The sequence below is a fragment of the Ornithorhynchus anatinus genome, chromosome 5 (assembly GCF_004115215.2).
Source record: "Ornithorhynchus anatinus isolate Pmale09 chromosome 5, mOrnAna1.pri.v4, whole genome shotgun sequence".
NCBI lineage: Eukaryota > Metazoa > Chordata > Mammalia > Monotremata > Ornithorhynchidae > Ornithorhynchus > Ornithorhynchus anatinus.
Window position 1 is genome coordinate 55684837 of NC_041732.1, and position 18584 is coordinate 55703420.

The 18584-nt window shown below is 55.2% G+C and overlaps 1 protein-coding gene across 3 annotated transcripts in view; it reads left to right on the forward strand.

The window, feature by feature from the left end:
* Nucleotides 1–18584, forward strand: part of SAMD11 (sterile alpha motif domain containing 11) — a 79160-nt gene that overhangs the window by 49740 nt on the left and 10836 nt on the right. For all 3 annotated transcript variants that reach the window (XM_029066709.2, XM_029066711.2, XM_029066712.2), the window contains exons 5-8: nt 241–365; nt 8804–8896; nt 10389–10553; nt 15977–16106. In XM_029066709.2, coding sequence (XP_028922542.2) covers nt 241–365; nt 8804–8896; nt 10389–10553; nt 15977–16106 — 513 coding nt within the window. The remainder of the gene's footprint in view (nt 1–240; nt 366–8803; nt 8897–10388; nt 10554–15976; nt 16107–18584) is intronic.

Genomic DNA, 18584 nt, shown 5'->3' on the forward strand with positions numbered 1-18584 from the left:
CAACCAAGAAACCAGCTCTGGAGGGACGCATTTGCCTGGCCCATCTGGGGAGGGGGCTGAGAATTCTCAGCCCCTACCCTCTCACTTCCCTCTGCAGCTGAGAAGAGATTTCGGAAGGCCCAAGACACCTTCCCTCCCCATCCCTAGGGCCCCCACCCACTTCCCAACTCCCTCAGCTCCCCTCCACTGGCACAAATCCAATCGGATTTCCCTAACTCGCTGTTTTCTGCTCCTCTGCAGCCGCGACAACACCCTTCCCGCCCTCCTGTCCAGCCTGCACCAGGGCCGCCAGCCCGGGATGCCCGAGACCCAGAGCCGCTGCGACTTCAAGAGAAACAGCCTCGACCTCGGCCTGGGGCCGGCGGGTAGGGAGCTAGGCTGGCCTCGCACCCTCCCCCCCCCACTCCTCCTTGGGACCCCTCATGCCACCCTGAGCCGACCCTACCCCCGGCCTCCCCTGCCCCTCCCCCACCGGATTCTAGGCCCTCAGGGAAGTCTGGTGCCCACAAGGAGGAAGCGGCGAAATAGAGACGCTCATAGTTGCCTCATGTGGAGGCTTGGGCCTCACCTTGCTGAACCAGAGCGGGCTCTGCTGAGCTAACTCCTGGCCAGCCTTATCCTGGGTTGATGGAGGAAGGGGGGTACAGCCCTGTCCATGGGACCCAGAGATGCTCACATGTGGCCAGAGGAAGGTGGCGTTTCTGGGCCCTGAGTTCCTTGTTGGGCAGTAGGGGAAGGGGGAGCCCCCGAGTCCGCATGTCTGTTGCTGCTTCTCGCAGAGGGAGTTTTCGGTGGTGGGAGTCGTGAGGTCAGGGGTTGTGTTTGTGCCCTCAAGACTCACCCGCACTCTTCAGATATTCCTGTGCCCTAGCCTTGCTCCTGCCCCCATCTTTCCACTGAGTGAGACACGGGGGCTTTTCTCTGTGACATTGGCTTCTGCACCCCGCCAGGAGTGGAGATTGCATTTTCCTAATAGCTGGAATTTTGCTGCCAGCGCCCCCCCAGGGCTCCCCAAGACATGAGACTGGAAGAGAAGGAGTGGGACACACCGGGGCAAAACATTCAGGCTCTGAATTCGGGCGTGCCAGTGGAGTGGCATTGGAAGGGTTTTTGAGTTGAGTCTGAATCCCCACTCTCGGGGTGGAGGTCGGGGAGGGGAATCCAGATTCTGAAATAGGGAAGTGGCAATGCAGAGGAAGGAGGAAGCCCCAGATTTTGGGCAAATTTCCCCTATCCCCCAACCCCAGAGAAGCCATCCAAGATGACAGGACAGGGGAGCTCTACTGGAGACCCCTGTCCCCTCCTCCCAAGCCAGGCAGTGTGGCAGCCAGCCTGCAACACCTGGCTTCTGGTGCAGGAACACCAAGGGGAAGGGGCCCGGAGAGAGGCTGGAGGACCCAGCTTCTCCCCGACTCCACACTCTTCCTGAGGAACCAGGACTTTTTTATTTTAATGGTATCTGTTAAGCACTAACTCTTTGCCAGGCACTGTACTAAGTTGATACAAGTTGATCAGGTTGGATACAGTCCCTGTTCCACATAGGGCTCACAGTCTTAATCACCATTTTACAGATAAGGTAACTGGAAGAAAGAGAAGTTAAGTGACTTGACCAAGGTCACACAGCGGACAAGTAGCAGAGCTGGGATTAGAACCCAAGTCCTGACTCCAAGGCCCGTGCTCCATCTATTAGACCACGCTGCTTCTCATTCGCAGCAAGTGAAATATGAGGGTGGGAGTGGGGGCCCCAACCCTGTCGATTGGTTTTGGGCTTTCGTGTTGTTTGGCGTTGTTTCTCTGCTCACATCCCTGAATCTCCGTCCCAGGTCAGTGGTCTTGTCTCCGTGGCTCCCTGTCTGTCTGTCTGCCCGCCTGCCTGTCTGGCGGCTTTCCCATGTCAGTCAGAAAGACGGTGCCCATCAGCATCAGGAGAACGTTTCTAGCAAAAGGTGGGGGTCGGGTTGGGGCAGGGACAGGGCAACTTTAGGGTTTATACAGACAGTGGGCGGGGGCGGGGCAGAGGGGAGCGTGCTGATAAAATCTAATTGCCCTATCGATTGGACCAAAGCCGGTGTTCGCGGAGTAACGATTGAGATATTCTTCTGTGCTAGCTGCCAGCCTCTCGCCCCTCCTGCCTTCCCTCGGGGCCAGACAGATAACACTGAGACCTCTCAATCCAAGGCAGTGCTGACTGCCGGCCCCGTGCTGAGGACCAGGTCCCGTGGGTGAGTGGGCGGCTAGCCCTGGGGAGGTCTGTTCATGGTCATCCCCCCGCTTTGTCTGCATGGACTCTGTCAGAGTTCATGCCAGCCTCCTTGCCCAGAATAGGCCTGGTCTCACCTGATCTTATTCCCTCCCTGTGGGGCACATCCCATCACCCCACCTAGAGTCCTCTTCTGTCCAGTTGACCCCCATCCACCCTTGAGCAAGACCAGGCCCAGAGAGGCATTCCGGCCCACTCTGAGCGGATCAGCTCTGCAAGCTGCATCCTCTCGGACTACCCAAGGGGGTTTTTGTTTTAAGTAGTTGAGATCCCTGGAGTCTCTGGCTCTGGAGGTGGAAGACCGTGGGCCCTGGAAGGGACTCTGACTCAGAGAGGTGTAAAGGGGGAAGAGAACTCTCCTTCACTCACCCACTCAGCACTGAGTTGCCTCACTCTTCAGAGGGGAATCTGAAGCCCAGAGAGGGTGAGGGGTTTGCTAAATCCAGGTTTGCGGACCTGACTCCCAACCCAAACACTAGCCACACCTCAGCCTTGTGGGGCGGGAAGGGGTCTGGGGGCATCGTGGGTTGAACATGAGAAGGGGCTGAGTGTCCCAGCAGTTCAGGCAAGCACATGTACTGGTAGTCTCACAGGCTGGGGGAGAGCAAGGGCAGGGGCTACTAGAACTCTGGACTGGAGACCCAACAGGTCAAGCTTTTCACAGTTGGGGTTGGAGTCGGTAGGGTCTGTGGGAGAGGGTGATGGGGGTTGCTGGGTTTACCTGTAATTCCTACCTGCCACCCCTACCATGCTCTTCTCACCAGATTTATCTGCAGAAAACAAACAACTTCACATTTGTGCGTTCACACTCGCACTCTAAAGGGCTCCAAACCCACCCCTTAGCTGCTGTAGCCAAATGAGCAAGATTCTGGCCGGGCCAACTTCAACAAGGGGAAGTGGGAAGGTGGGACAGGTACAATCGACATATGGTATTTATTGAGCTCTTATTATGGCGAAGAATATGGTATTAAGCGCTGGGGAAGGTACAGTGCAGTAGAGTTGATAGAACCAGTCTAGAGGGGGAGACAGATATGAAAATAAATTACAGCTAAGGAAAATGACAGGCGGAAAGGATATGGACAGAAATGCTGTGGGGTGACTTTCAAGTGCTTAAGGGGTACAGATCTAAGTGCATAAGCAATGCAGAAGAGAGGACGAGTAGGGGAAATGAGGGCTTAGTCAGGGAAGGTCTCTTGGAGGAGATTTGATTTTGGAAGGGCATTGAAAGTGCGTAGAGTAGTAGTTTGGGAACCTGAAGTCAAATTTGCTAACCAGTCCCAGCTCCTGAACAGCCTGGCCTTACCCCACCAGCCCTGCCCCGCTGCACTGACCCTGCCTTGCCAACCTGCCCTGCCCACTGGCCCTGCCATATCCTGCCTCTACCAGCCCTGCCCTGCCCTGCCCTGCCCTGCTGGCCAGAGCCAATGCTGAATCCCAGCTTCTTGGTTGGGGTTAAGCCTGTCTTGGGGAGAAGACACTAACCCACTCCCACCGGTGCCACTGGGCCGTTGGAGCTCACTGTGCAGTTCCCACCTGCTAAAACAACCACTCTGCCAGCCTGCAATGGGATCATGGCCGGGCCCTTGGGGCAGCTCTACCGTTGACCTCTATGGTTGGCGAAAGCCATGAGAGCAGGGCAGGGAGGGGCGGGTGGCTTGGATTGCTTAGCTCAGTCCCCTGGAGGTAAAGGGAATAGAGAAGGCCCTCCTCCTGATCTGAGCTGTGAGCAGTGCCCTGCAGGATGCAGTGACCAGGCCCCTCTTCCCTCCATTCCTCTTTCCATTCCTCCCCTCTCTAAGCCACTCCCCCTTCCACCCCACCCCCCACCCCCGCCCTCCAGTTTGAGCCCAGAGAGGGGTCGCGGGGAGGCTGGGCTGTGTGACAGGGTCAGGTCAGCGCCGTCAGCCTGTGGAGAAGGTTATCACCCTGCAGTCAGCGGGGGGAGAGCCACTGATGAGGATGGATTGGAGCTGTTTGTCGGCAGGCAGCTGACGGCTAAATTGTCCTCCTAAACCCGATGGGGTGGGGAGGGGGGCTCCAGGCCCGCCCCTGTGGCCCAGCCCCTTCAGCGAGCTGGGAGCGTGCATGAGAGCAGGAGTGGTGAGGCAATGTGGGGTCCTTCCACTCCCCTCCCCAGACCAACCCAACTTCTGTCCAAGACTAAGGGTGGGGGGTTCTTTGTGGGGACAGGCTCTGTGCCCCCTCCCCACAGTCAGAGGGACAGCAGGAAAGAAGGCCCCAGGGCCCTCCGAGGGGGAATGGGCCTCCCCCACCCCAGCAGGACCCAATTGGGCAGAGAGCAGTCAGATTTCCAGGAGATGCCCGCCGGCATGCCAACCTGGGCTGGGGCTCAGGCTGGGAGCTGCCACCTGAGTTGTCACTCTGAATCTGCCCCTCTCCCCCTCACTTTCACTTCCTCCTCAGAGACGTGGGGCGGCTCGGAGGACATGGGGTGACACTGGGAGAGCTGTCTTCTTCGTTTCCTGCAGCTCTCCCTACCCCAGGGAGGCTGGCTCAATTGTCATGGGAGGGAAGTCCAGGCTTCCACCCAGTAGGAGGGTGAGCGGCCACCTTTTCTCCGCTCTGAGGGTCCTGCAAGTGCTGACCCCAAAGCCCCTGCTCCTGTGTGTGTCTCTGGAATCTCATTCCCAGAGGCTGAACAGAGTTGAAAGGAGGGAGCGGTTGCTGCCCACCGTGACCTCTTGAGCCTGAGTTTGGTGGCCTGAGCTGGATATTTGTCCCCTTCAAAGCGGAATTACTAAACTCACCCAGAAAAAAAAAAATCCCAAATGCATTTAATCTTGAAAAACCATTGCAATTTCCAAGGTGAGAAAGAGTGTGTGTGTGTGTGTGTGTATGTGCGCACGCGCATTGGTGGCAGGGGGAGAGACACACAGTGCAGGCTGGACAGGAAGAACTGGAAACAAAGTCTAGACTGGTCACAGAAATCCCTTTCTGTCTGGTGGTGTCTTGCTTGGGTGGGGACTGGGGCATCCTACCCCACCCCAGATTGTGAGGTTTGTGGAATTAAGGGTGTTGTAGGTGTGTACGTATGTGAGGAGGGGAGGGGTACGTGTGCATATATGTGTTCAGAAGCCATAAAGAGCGAGTTAGAAAACATGTGGATGCTATTCACACGAATCTCTTAATTATGAGTTTCTGTCTCATAAGAATGTTAACTCACCTATGTGTGTTACCCCCATTAGTCTGTAATCTTTTTGGGGGCAGGGATTTTATCTTCTACTTTGGCTATCTCTTCCCCTCTTAGTACAGCACTCTGACCATATTGGGTGCCTAGGTTGGCATCCCACATGGTGCTCAGCTCTTAGCACTAAGTACTATGCTGTGTACTCAGTAATAGTAATAATTATGGTACTTGTTAAGTGCTTACTCTGTGCCAAGCACTGTTCTGAGCACTGGGGTACCTACAAGTTAATCAGGTTGGACACAGTCCCTGTTCCACATAGGGCTCACACTCTTAATCCCCTTTTTACAGATGAGATAACTGAGGCCCAGAGAAGTGAAATGATTTGCCCAAAGTCACACACCAGACAAGTGGCAGAGTGGGGATTAGAACCCAGATCCTTCTAACTCTCAGGCCTGTACTCTGTCCACTAAGTAGAAGCCAGTACAGGGCTCTGGACATCGCAAACACCTGGTACAGCACTTTACTCATATTAGGTACTTTTTTTTTGGTGCCCTACACACAGCAGGTGTTCAGTACAATACCCTGCACATAGTAGCACCCAACACAGTGCCCTAGACATGGTAAAAGCCAGTGCTCTGCATGAAGTAGATGCTCAGAAGAGAGTTCTGCTCTTGGTAGATCGTGGTCCAAGGCTCCGCAGCAGGAATCCTTGACTCCCCCAAGGTCCCCCACCCCTGAGCCGCTGGTTTTTCTGATCTTAGAGTTTTCCTTTCCCCAACACTCCCAGAACGCTCTGGTTCCAACATTTCCTCTCCCCTCTCATGCCTTCCTCTTTCCTCTCAACCTTTTTCCCTACCTGGCAGGGTCTGGTGATGTGTCTGTCTCTCTTCATGTTCTCTGGATGTCTCTGCCTTTCTGTTTATCTTCCCTTTTCATTCAGTCGTATTTATTGAGCATATACTGTGTGCAGAGCACTGTATTACATGCTTGGGAGAGTACAATTCAACAATAATCAGACACATTCCCTTTTGTCTCATACCATGTCGCTGTCTCTTTCCCCATGTCGCTCTACCTTTTTCTCCCTGTATCTCAGACTCTTCCCATGCCTCTGGTCTCTTTCTCCCCCCTGTGTCTCTGTCCATGTCTCCCTTTTTGTATCTTCCTCTTTCCCTATGTCTCCACTTTTCTCTCCCCATATCCATTTCTGTCTCTCCCCCTCCCTGGGTTTTTTATACGTATATCTCCCTGTGTCTCTGTTTCTCCCTGTATTTCTGAACCTAGCGATCCCAGTTTTCTGTCTCTTCCCTGTGTGTCTGTCTCTGTCTTTCTGCAGATTTCACTCTCCTTGGGTCTCTTTTCCTATCTCACCCAATGTCTCTACCACTCGCCCCCTCTGTGTCTCTCCCTGGATCTCTGCCTCTCCTTGTATCTCTGCCCCATCTGTCTCAGAAACTGCCTCTCTCTCCCTGGGTTTCTGTCTGTTTCTTCCCGGGTTTCTGCCCCTCTCTCTCCCTCCCCCGTCTCTCTCTCTCACCCGGTGTCTTTGCCTGTACCCGCCTGTGTCTCTATCTCTCCCTGGATCTCTGCCTCACCCCAAGTCTCTGACTCTCAGCTCTGGGCTGTCTCCCAATTGGACAATTTCCAACAACACCGGGCAGAGGCGGAGGTTCGGGGGGAGGGCGGGGGAGACGACGGCTCCGTCCCTGGATCCAATCAATGAGGCCGCTCAGCCCCCGGGGCCAGCCCCGCCGGATCAATAAGTTATTAGCACCATTCTGTCAGCTGTAATGTGGAGATGGATCGGGGCCGCGGCTCTGCGCCCGCCCCCCCGCCGATAAAGATGACAGATGCGGGGACGGGAGAGGGATTAGGGTTGGAGCTGCCCGCGGTCACCGGAGCGCCGGGAGGAGACAGCCTGACGCGTGAATGCTCCGGGTCCGACCCCGTCGTGCGCTGCCCTGCTCCTTCTCCCCCTCCCTCTCCCCAGCTGCTTTTGCTCCCACCATAGGACTTAGGCCTCTGGAGGGGGTGCGGAGGAACAGGGCGATTGCACCCAGTTTCCCTTGGAGAGGGAGCATGTAGGCAGCAGGAGGGATTTAGGCTAGACATAAGGAAGTACTTTTAACTCGGCATGAGATGATCGAAGAAGGCCATGGAGCTCCAACTTGGTTGGGCTGGGCTGGCGCAGCTCTGGCGCAGCTGTGTCTGGAGTCTGTGCGGGAGGGCGGGAGGGAGCAGGATGAGGTGATCTCTTCCGCGGGGTCATTCCCCTCTTAAGGTCTTCAGGCATCCTGGGAGGCTGGGGCTGGGTCCTCAGTAGGGAGGGGTCACTGGGAACTAACTGGCAGCTCCTGCAGATAACTCTTTAGGTGAAAACAGTGGGAGATGGAAAAGGAGAGACATGGACAGAGACATATCCTCCCCCACCCTCCATCAATGTTAACTCCTGTCTGTCTCTGGATACCTGTCTGAATTTCCATGTCTCTACTGGCTGTCTGTGTCTCTCCGTCTCTCTCCTTCCTGTCTGTCCTAGCTGCATGTCCATCCTGTCTGTCTGTCTGTCCTAACGGTCCTGCCTGTCTGTCCTTTCAGTTCCCCTAGCAGTCCTGTCCTTTCTGTCTGCCCTTCCTGTCCAGTGTGGGGACCTGTCTGTCCTGGTAATCTCCCCTGCAGTCCGGCAGAACCTTCACTCATCAGGAAATGGATGCGGATCCTGCTGAGACCCAGAGTCAGTTTGAGGCGGCAAAGCCCCCTGGGTTCGGCCACAGGGTGGGGTCGCCAGCATAAAGGCCGGCGGGAACACTGGACCAACCACTTGGGTTCTCATTCCGTGGATTTTTCCGAGAGCCACGGCTTTAACCAGCCCCTGATAGATGGGAGTTTGATGCTCGTCCTGACAAACAGGCTCTTCCTGGTGCCCTACAACATCACGCTTTCTGTTTCCCGGCGCTGGGGCGGGAGGGTATTGATTCTGAATCTGTCCAGCGCGCGGTAATTGTGTATTAGATCTCGGCGTGGGCTGCGGCGGCTCTAATGCAAGCGGCTGCAGCGTTTCCGTGGGCCTGGAGACACAGCAGGAAGAAGGCTGGGGTCGGGGGACTTCCTCCCCCACCCCCCACCCCAGAGCGGGCCGCACTGGCAAGACGCCCATGCAAAATTCCCTGAGGGAAGATCCGCGATGAAACACAGTTAGGGTTCGAAGGCTGGAATCTGTAAGATTAAGGGGGCTGAGGACGGTGGTCAGATAGGAGTTCCTTGCCCCGATCTTCAGCCTCTGTCCTCGGTGACCCCTGGCCCCCCACTGGGTGGGAGGCTCAGGGAGAGAATTCAACGGCCCACCCGAAGCCCCGTTGCTGATTTTCAGTTCTGCCGCTCTTTTGCCTCCCCAACTCCAGATGACATTTTAGGGAAAAGGAGAGCGTGCTCACCCCCCAGCAACTCCGAGTGCCCCCTGGAGACCAAGAAAGTCCGGAGCGAGTCCCCGAACGGTGAGTCCCCCCTCCTCCTTTCCTGGATTTCGCCTGGGGAAGGGGTGTGGAGTTGGGGGTGGCTGGAGGGGTTTGAGGAGAGCAGCCCTGTCCCTGATGGAGTTTGGAGGCCAAATGTATTTTTGGCGGGGAGGGGACTAGCATTAGGGTCCCAGTCCCCCCTGTAGATGATTCACATTGATTGTCTCAGCTCACAACACGAATGGGAGCTACTTCCCCCTACTCCCCTATTCTGTCCCCCTCCCTCAACCAGTCGCTCCCAGGCCTCCCCAGGGGGCAGGGGTCACGGAGTCTGGTTCTGGGAAAATCACTAAAGGTCAGGCAGGGGTTAAGTTTGGGATGGCATAACCTGCACACACCCCTGACACATTCAGGGGCAGACAACCCAAACATGCACAGAAGTAAACACGCATGCGCATGCAGACAGTCACGCCCCCCCCCCCCCAGGCAAGCAGATGGTGGAGGTGGTGGTGCCCCCCCCCCCCGACACACACAGGGCATGTGGTCCTGACAGGGAGCTCGGCACGAGGCACTTGCGACTGTGGCTGGTCAGTCTCGTTGACCATCTCTGTAAGGTCACCAGGGGCACAGGTGCCCCACGCTCAACTCCCCCAAAGGTGCAATGCTGACAGGAAGGTGCTGGTCCTGGGGCCCGGGGACAGCTCACTCCCTGCCCTGACCCTGCTTGGCCATCGGGACATCCCCCAAACACATTTTCCGCTTTATATTTATGAGTCCGTGGGGATCCCTTGGGGATCCCCAAGGATCTTGTTGCCTTGGGAATAAGGGGTCATCTTCCTTTGGCCTCACCTCCACCCTCGTTGGTCCTTATTTCCTCCCCTTCCCCATCCAAGACTCACACTTTTCCCCATCCCCGGAGCCTAACATTGCCCCTCCACTTCTCCAGATCTTCACCCTTCTCCCCATTCCCAGAGCCTCACATTCCCCCTCTCTGCTCCTGCCCTCAGACCTTCACACTTCTCCCCTTCCTTTGAGCCTCACATTCCCTCCCTCCACCCCCAAAAAAATCCTCACCCTTCTCCCTCTCCCCCAGCCTCAAATTCCGCCCAAGATCCTCATGCTTCTCCCTATTGCTCACACTCCCCCGCTTCTCCCCCTCCCCAGAACCTCCCCTTACCCAGATCTTCATGCTTCTCCTCCTCTTCTGAGCCTCACATCTCCTCCCTCCATCCCCTCAAAATCCTCAAACTTCTCCCTCTCCCCCAACCTCACATTCCTCCCAAGATCCTCATGCTTCTCCCCCTCATTCCCACCCCCAGAATCCTCACGCTTCTCCCCTGCCCCAGAACCTCCCTTTCCCTGCCTCTGCCCCACAATATCCTCATGCTTCTCTCCACTCCACACCCTCAGGCTGCCACCCTTCCTCAGTTACTCAGTTTATCAGTTTCTCAGCCTTCTCCCTCTCTTCCCCCATCTTCACACTAACTTCCCCGCCCCCCCAAGATCCTCATGCTGGCCCCCATCCCCACAGAAACCTCTCACACACCTCTGTTGGAGGACTCAACCGCCCAGATGACCCCGGAGGAGCACTACAGACGGATGATGTCCGCGCTGAGCGAGCACAGCAGCTTCGAGGAGCAGCAGCAGCAGCGCCTCTACCAGCTGGCCAGCGGCATAGCGGTGCCCAGCCACAGTGGTACGAACCCTCCACCATTTGGGGGTGGGAGACCTGGGGCATGCCAGGCTGGGAGATGGGACCTTGGGCATGCCAGACGGGAAGGCGGGAGGCCTGGAGCATGCCAGGCTGGAAACTGAGAGGTCTGGGCATGCCAAGCTGGGAGAAGGAAGGTCTGAACATGCCAAGCTGGGAGATGGGGGCCTGGGTGTGCCAGCCTGGGAGGCTGGTGTGGGACGAGGTCACCAGACTGAAAAGGGCCAAGGATATTTCTGTTGATAAGCCTAACACAAAGCCCATTGGTGAGGCTGTGCCCAGGCCTCTGCCTACCGCAGCCTCGGCAGACTCACTTTTTCTGATAGGCTGCGACCCCTGCTATAGTGGCGGGCGGCTTGTGGTGCCTTGTGAGGCGGGAGGGGGCCCTGGGGTAGGGGAGGAGGAGAGAGCAGGCTGGCTTGGGAAGCAGGAGGCGGGAGCCTCAGGGAGGCCTGGGGAGGAGAAGGGAGGGGAGAACACCCAGGACGGCTTGTCTCCCGGACGCCTGCGAGGGAAAACGCTTTCGCCTGGAGTCAGCCTCAGGGAACCTCGTTAGGCAAATGAAGCGCACGCCTCCTCCTTCCACCCTTCCTTAGCCCTTAACATTGAGAAGGTTCTTCTGCTGAGTGTGGGGAGAGAGACAAGGGACCGCAGGAGATCTGGGAAAGTCCGGTGGCCCTGCCCCGAACAGTAATCATAATTCTTACAGTAATGACTCCACTCCCACCATATGGAGACACACACATACACCCACCACATCCACAACGTATGTGCACACTCTGTCATTTCATAAATCTACATGCCCTCACACATGCCCATTCTTTCACTTACCCCCTCTCACACACACCCACATATGAGCACTCCTCAACAGTGACATAAACCGGCACATTCTAACACACCACCCACATATGCAAACATACACATGCACACATTAAACCACATACATGTTTCTCCACATTTACATGCACAATCCAACATATCCACCGAGTGCTTACTGTGTGCAGAACACAGTACTAAGCACTTGGGAGAGTGCACTGTAACAGAGCTAGTAGACCTGTTCCCTGCCCATAGGGAATTTACAGCTTGAGGGGCAGACAGGCATTAAAATAAATTACGGATAGGTACGTAAGTGCTGTGGGACTGAGGGTGGGGTGAATATCAAGTGCTTAAAGGGTACAAATCCAATTGCAAGGGTGACTGCAGAAGGGAGAGGGAGTAGGGGAAATGAGGGTTTAGGGAAGAATGCCTCTTGGAGGAGGAGATGTTATTTTAATGAGGCTTTGAAGGTGGGGAGAGTGATGGTTTATCAGATATGAAGGGGGAAGGATGTGGGCGGGATGTGAGTGGGTGTGGGATGTGGGATGGATGTGGGTGAGATAGGTGAGAAAGAGGTACAGAGAGAAGATTGGCATTAGAGGAGCAAAGCCAGTGTGCTGGATTACAGTGGAGATCAGCAAGGTAATAATAGGACAGGGCAAGGTGAGTGAGTGCTTTAAAGCCGATTGAAGGAGTTTCTATTCGTTGCAGAGGTGGATGGGCAACCACTGGAGGTTCTCAGGAAGTGGGGAAACATGGACTGAATGTTCTTTTAGAAAAATGATCTGGGCAGCCAAGTTTACTATGGAATGGATTGGGATGGGGGAGACAGACAAGGAGGTCAGTGAGGAGGCTGATGCTGTAGTCAAGGCGGGATAGGATAAGCACTTGGATCGGCATAGCAGTTTGGAGAAGAAAGGTAGAACTTAAGATTTGGTGTCTGATTGAATATGTGAGAGATGAGAAAGATGAGTGGAGGATAAGCAGACATGTATAAGCACACTTCAAAAACACATACAAAGGCTGTCACACATATGTAGACACACCCCACCTAAACTCATACCAAGACCCATGCACTCACGTGTGCCTAAAGACTCAAGCACAGAGTCCCACATACCCAAGGACTCACAAGCCCACAATCACTCACACACCCACACTTCCCCGAGACCCACAGGCATCCACTTACACACCTACAAGCACCCACTTACTAACACACCTACATGTCTCCAAGGGCTCACAAGCATCCACTCACTCACAAGCCCCATATGTCCCCAAGGACCCACAAGCATCCATTTACACACCCACATGTCCCCAAGGGCCACAAACACCCACTCAAACACCCACATATCCCCAAATGCCCACAAGAATAATAATAATGGTACTTCTTAAGAGCATACTATATGCCAAGCACTGTTCTAAGCACTGGGGTAGACACAAGTTAATCAGGTTGGAAAAAGTCCCTCTCCAACATGGGGCTCATAGTCTGAATCCCCATTTTACAGATGAGGTAACCAAGGCCCAGAGAAGTGAAATGATTTGCCCAAGCTCACAGCAGACAGGTGGCGGACCCGGGATTAGTACCCAGGTCCTTCCGATCCCCAGGCCCGTGCTCTATCCACTAAGCCACGCTACTTCTTCTCCCCCTACGCACACACCCACACGTCCACAAAGATCCACAAGCACCCACTCATAACCCCACACGTCCCCAAAGCACTGACGCACCCGCACCATCCCCAGGGGCCCACAAGCTCCCACTATTCACAGCCCCGCACAGCCCCAAAAGCTCACAAGCACCCACTCACTCACAAACCCACACATCCCCAAGGGCCCACGAGCACCCTCACTGCCACCTCAGCCCCTCCACTCATCCAGTCTTTCTGAGCTCCCCCTTCAGTGAGGCCGGCTGACTCCCATCCCTTCCCAGAGAGGCTGCAGTCTCCACCACCGCCGCCTGGAGCTTGGGGGTCAAGGGTGAGGGAGTCGGGGGAGAAAGGAAGCGTCGTCCTTCTGTGACCGCAGAGTCCACTGGACCCAGTCCATCCACCCCCAAGGCCTGATTCATGCTCCAGGGCACTGAGGCAGCAACAGCGCGAATCCTTGACCAAATCTTCATCTATCAGAAGCCTTTTCAAACTGCCCTCCCCCACACCCCCCTCCTCGCTCAGCCCCAGTCCCAGCCCAGTGTCGTCCATCCCCCGCCCTGCAGCCCCCCTCCCCTGCCTCCCGCCCCCGCTCCCCCTCTCGCGCCGGGGGGCACCAGACTGTCTCCGTGCCTGGATCCCCGGTCCCCGGCGTCGCGGTGTCAATCATCCAACTGGCTGCCGCGGCGGCGGGCAGGACTGTAAATAACGAGGGGGGAACCGGGGGAGGGGGGTCATCGGCTCGGAGCGGCGCCCGGGGCTGGCTGCCTGCCCCCGCCCCCGCCACCGCCGGCTGCACTGCAGCGTCGGGGAAGTGCCCGCCCGCGCTCTTCGGGAATTAGTCAGGAGCGGCAGAGGCTGCCCCGGAGGCAGGGGGAAAGGAGGGAGAGATGGAGAGAGGACGTGGGACCTCAAAATGAGGGGGTTGCGTGGGCAATTGCAGGGGTAGATTTCACCAGGGGCGGGGAAGGGGAGGCTTGGCCCAGAAATCCGAGGCTCAATCTGGAAAGGGGATTGTCTCGAGAAGGATCTACAGGAGCTCAGTGCTGCTGCCGTTACACCTATATAGAATCTGTCCACCCCATCTAGGTACCCTTGCCCCTCCCTCATCATATCCAGTTCTCCCGTCCTCCCCCTTTTCCCCCCTCCCCGGTAGAACCATCCCCCACCAGGGTGTCTTTGTGAATCTGCGTGATTCAGTCTGTGTGTGCTTATGTTTCTTAACTGTGCATCTGATTCACTGTCTGTAACTGAGTGTGCGATAGTGTATCTGTACATGTGTGATGGGGGTCAGTGTGTGTGTGCCTGTGTTTCTTACCTGTGGTCTGAGGGTGTGTGGTTGGGTCTGTAACTAGGTGTGCCACAGTGTATCTGTACATGTGTGACAGGGGTCAGTGTGCCTGACTGTAACTATGTGTCTGTGAGGTGTCTAGTTCTGAGGGGGCCTGTAACTCATGTGCCTTTGTATGTGACTTTGTTGTGGGAACCCCAAGGTTTTGGACTCTGCAGTGTCTCCAGCAGCCTAAGGGGTTCGGCACTGGCCCTTGGGATTAAAAGAAGCAGCAGAGAGAGATGGGGGAAGATGTGGGGAGGAAAAGATGAAAAGAGTTCTGCTGGTAAGCAGGTCATGGGGCAGTCCATAGCTTACTTCAGCAGTGAAGCATTTCTTCCCTGCTGGAGGGATCGCCTCATCCATTCATTCATTCATTCAGTCGCATTTATTGAGTGCTTACCGTGTGCAAAGTTCTGTACTAAGCGCTTGGGAAAATACAATACAATAATAAACAGATACATTCCCTGCCCACAATGAGCTAACAGTCTAGATGGGGGAGACAACCATCAATATAAATAAATGAATGACAGGTATGTTCCTAAGTGATGTGGGGCGGGGGGGGGTGGGGAAGAACAAAGGACCCCCCCATTCTGAAACGGGCCCTGATCTGTGTGAGAATCAGGGGAGAACAGCCCCCAGCTGGTGGTGGATGGGTGTGGGGGGGGGGGGGGTGTTTACTATGTGCCAGGCCCTCTTCTAAGCGCTGGAGTAGACACAGGCTAATCAGGGTGGACACAGTCCCTGTCCCACAAGGGGCTTACAATCTTAACCTCATTTTCCAGATGAGGTAACTGAGGCCCAGAGAAGCGAAATGACTTTCCCAAGGTCACATGGCAGACAAGTGGCGGAGTTGGGATTAGAACCCAGGTCCTTCTGACTCTCAGACCCATGCTCTGTCCGCTAGGCCACGCTACTTCTCTAAGCGTGCGGATTGAGGTGGGGTTGTGGGGTTGAGGGACTGGGCTATACTAACCCATCCTAGCTAGGCCTGTTCCCCAGGAAGAGACGTTAAGTGAACCATCCCTGTCCTGGTCTGACCTGATAGAATGCCCCCTACACCCTTCCTCTACCCTCTACCCTCATTCTCAACTCCCTGCAGCAGACCTGCCCTCTGACCAGGCCAAAGGGTTAGACTGTAAACTCTTTGAGGGCAGGGATTGTGTCTACTTACTCTGTTTTCAATAAATTTAATAAATACCACAATTGAGGTGCTAGCAACGTCTTCTGGGATCCGGCCCCAAACTCTATGGCCCAGTGGGTCAAAAGCTGTTGGTCCAGCTCTCTGGCTCCAGGGAAGCAGAGCACCGGGCCTTGATCAGACACTGGATTCTCCCCAGGGGAAGAACTGGGGTTGTGGGGCTGGGAGCTCTCCGCTCAGCTCCTGTTGGTGGAACTCATTCTGGGTCTGGTGTTGGGTGGGTGGGGGGAGGAGAGGGGGCACTCACAGGGTGGGAGGGGGGAGATTGAGGCATGGGGCTGAGGGAGGGGGCGCTGGGTTGGGCTTCCTACTTACAGACGCTTGTTTGTGTTTCCGTGGGTCCAGGGAGACCTCTGACCGTTAGGGACAGTTCCCCTGGTCCCCTCAGCTCACAGGTACTCTCTCCCCGCTCCTCCACCAGATCTCCTGCGGGTCCGGCAGGAAGTGGCAGCGGCGGCTGTGGCCCACCTCCCCTCCTCGTCCCCCAGTGCCTCCAGTCAGCGGCGCAAGCAAGGGGTCCCCCAGCCCCGGGAAACGCACTTCTCAGACAGGTAACAATTGCAGAGGGTCCTCTGGATGCCTGAGGGGCTGGTGTGGGCCTGGGCTTCTGGGAACTGAAGGGTCAGGTCCAAGATGGGCAGGTTGGGGTGTGGGGCATCCTGAGGGGGTGGTACCTGTCCTTGGGACTGGGGGGGGGGGAGGCATGTATGGAACCTCTACCCCCAAGGCACTGTGGGTCTCAGGGGGCTACATTTGCTCACGAACATTCACAACTAAACAGACATACACACAAACACATGTGTAGAGGCAGTATGGCCTAGTGGAAAGAGGCATGGGCCGGGGAGTCAGTAGATGTAGTAATAATAGTATTTATTAAACAGCAACTGTGTACTCAGCACTGTACTAAGCACAAGACCTGGGTACTAGTTCTGCCTCTGCCCCTTGCCTGCTGTGTGACAACTTCTCCATGCTCCATTTCCTCAACTGTGAAATGGGGATAAAAATTCTATTCTCCCTCTTTGACTGTGAACAGAATATGGAGCAGGAATTGTGTCCAATCTGGGAAGCAGTGTGGCCTAGTAGAAAGAGCACAGACCTGCAGCGTGGCTCAGTGGAAAGAGCACGGGCTTTGGAGTCAGGGCTCATGAGTTCGAATCCCAGCTCTGCCACTTGTCGGCTGTGTGACTGTGGGCAAGTCACTTAACTTCTCTGGGCCTCAGTTCCCTCATCTGTAAAATGGGGATTAAGATTGTGAGCCCCACGTGGGACAACCTGATTCCCCTATGTCTACCCCAGCGCTTAGAACAGTGCTCGGCACATAGTAAGCGCTTAACAAATACCAACATTATTAGGGAGTCAGAGGCTCTGGATTTTAATACCAGCTCTGCCACTTACATGCTGCATGACCTTGGGCAAATCACTTTACTTCTCTGTGCCTCAGTTCCCTCATCTGCAAAATGGGGATTCACTACCTTTTTTCCCCATGACTTAACTGTGAACCCAGTGTGGGACCTGACTTAACTTGTATGTACCCCAGGACTTAGTACAGTGCTTGGCCCATAGAACATGCTCAATACTATTATTATTATTTCATGCACACATACAGACAGGCAGACACATAGAGACAAATACATATATAGTTGTCCTTTGATTCCCAAGAAGGTGCTCTTGATGGTGAAGTTCATGTTTGTACAGTGCTTGAATAGCTGAAAAGGCCGGAGTGGGACCCTGTGTCATGCATACACAAAGACTGCTGTTTGTTGTGCTGCCACAAAGATACGTGTAACTGGACAGATGAAAGAAACATGGGCTAATGGAAAGAGCACAGGCCAAAGAATCAGAGGACCTGGGTCCTTGACTCCACCACTTATCTGCTGTGTGACTTTCAGCAGGTCACTTATCTTCTCTGTGCCTCAGTTTCCTTAACTGTAAAATGGGCAGTAGAACAGGGACTGTGACCAACCTGATTAGCGTGCATCTACCCCAGTGCTTGGAACAATGCTTGACACATAGTAAGTGCTTAACAAATACCATAATCATCATAGACACAGAAAGTTACACACATATAGACCTATATGTGAGTCACCGCGGGACCCTTGTGACCTTTGTGGGACTGCTGTCATGCCCAGCGCCACTGCAACCTCCCTATGGCTGGGTCAGACAGATGCCCCCACCCTGCGGAGAGCTGTCCAAACCCATAGTCGGGATAAGCGCGCAGCCCCCAGCCACACACCAGCTACTGGCCCTGATGCCTGTCCTTCCTCTGGCTACAGTCGCACCTGTGCCATCCTGCGTGCCCCCTTCCCCCTCCACTCTCAGTCCTAGCCACGGGCACAGCTGCCTGCCTGTCTTGGAGAGTGCCAGGGCCCTCAAGATACAGTGGTAGCTCTGGACAGTCCAGGGAGCACCTACCTAAAGCAGATAAGAGGCATTGCCCCTCAGCCCAAGCTGTAGGAGCCAAGAGGATCCGGACTCCTAAGGCTTTTGATCACATTCACACCAATTCCTGCCTCCCTCTCTAACCTTTACAGACCATTCTGTCCTGGGCAGCAGGAGTCATCCGAGAGAAGCAGCGGATAGTGGATAGAGCACAGGCCTGGAAGTCAGAAGGATCTGGCCCTGCCACATATCGGCCGGGTGACCTCGGGCAATTTGCTTAATTTCTCTGAGCCTCAATTACCTCATCTGTAAAATGGGGATTAAGATTGTGAGCTCCTTGTGGGACATGGATTGTGTCCAATCTGTTTACCTTACATCTACCCCAGTCCTTAGAACAGTGCTTAGAACAATGCCTGGCACTGTAAGCTCTTAACAAATACCATTTAAAAAAGAAGGCGGGGAGCCGGCTGGGTCCGGTACGAGAAGCTCTTGGCAGATTTTAGGGGAGGGGTAAAATGAGGAGAGGAAGGAGGCCGTGGGGCAAAATGCGGACAAGGAAGAGGGAGAAGCGGGGGAAATCCACTAATATATGCGGTATGATGTAAAAGTGTCATCACACTGCGCTGTGGGCAGCAAGATGTAATGGGGTC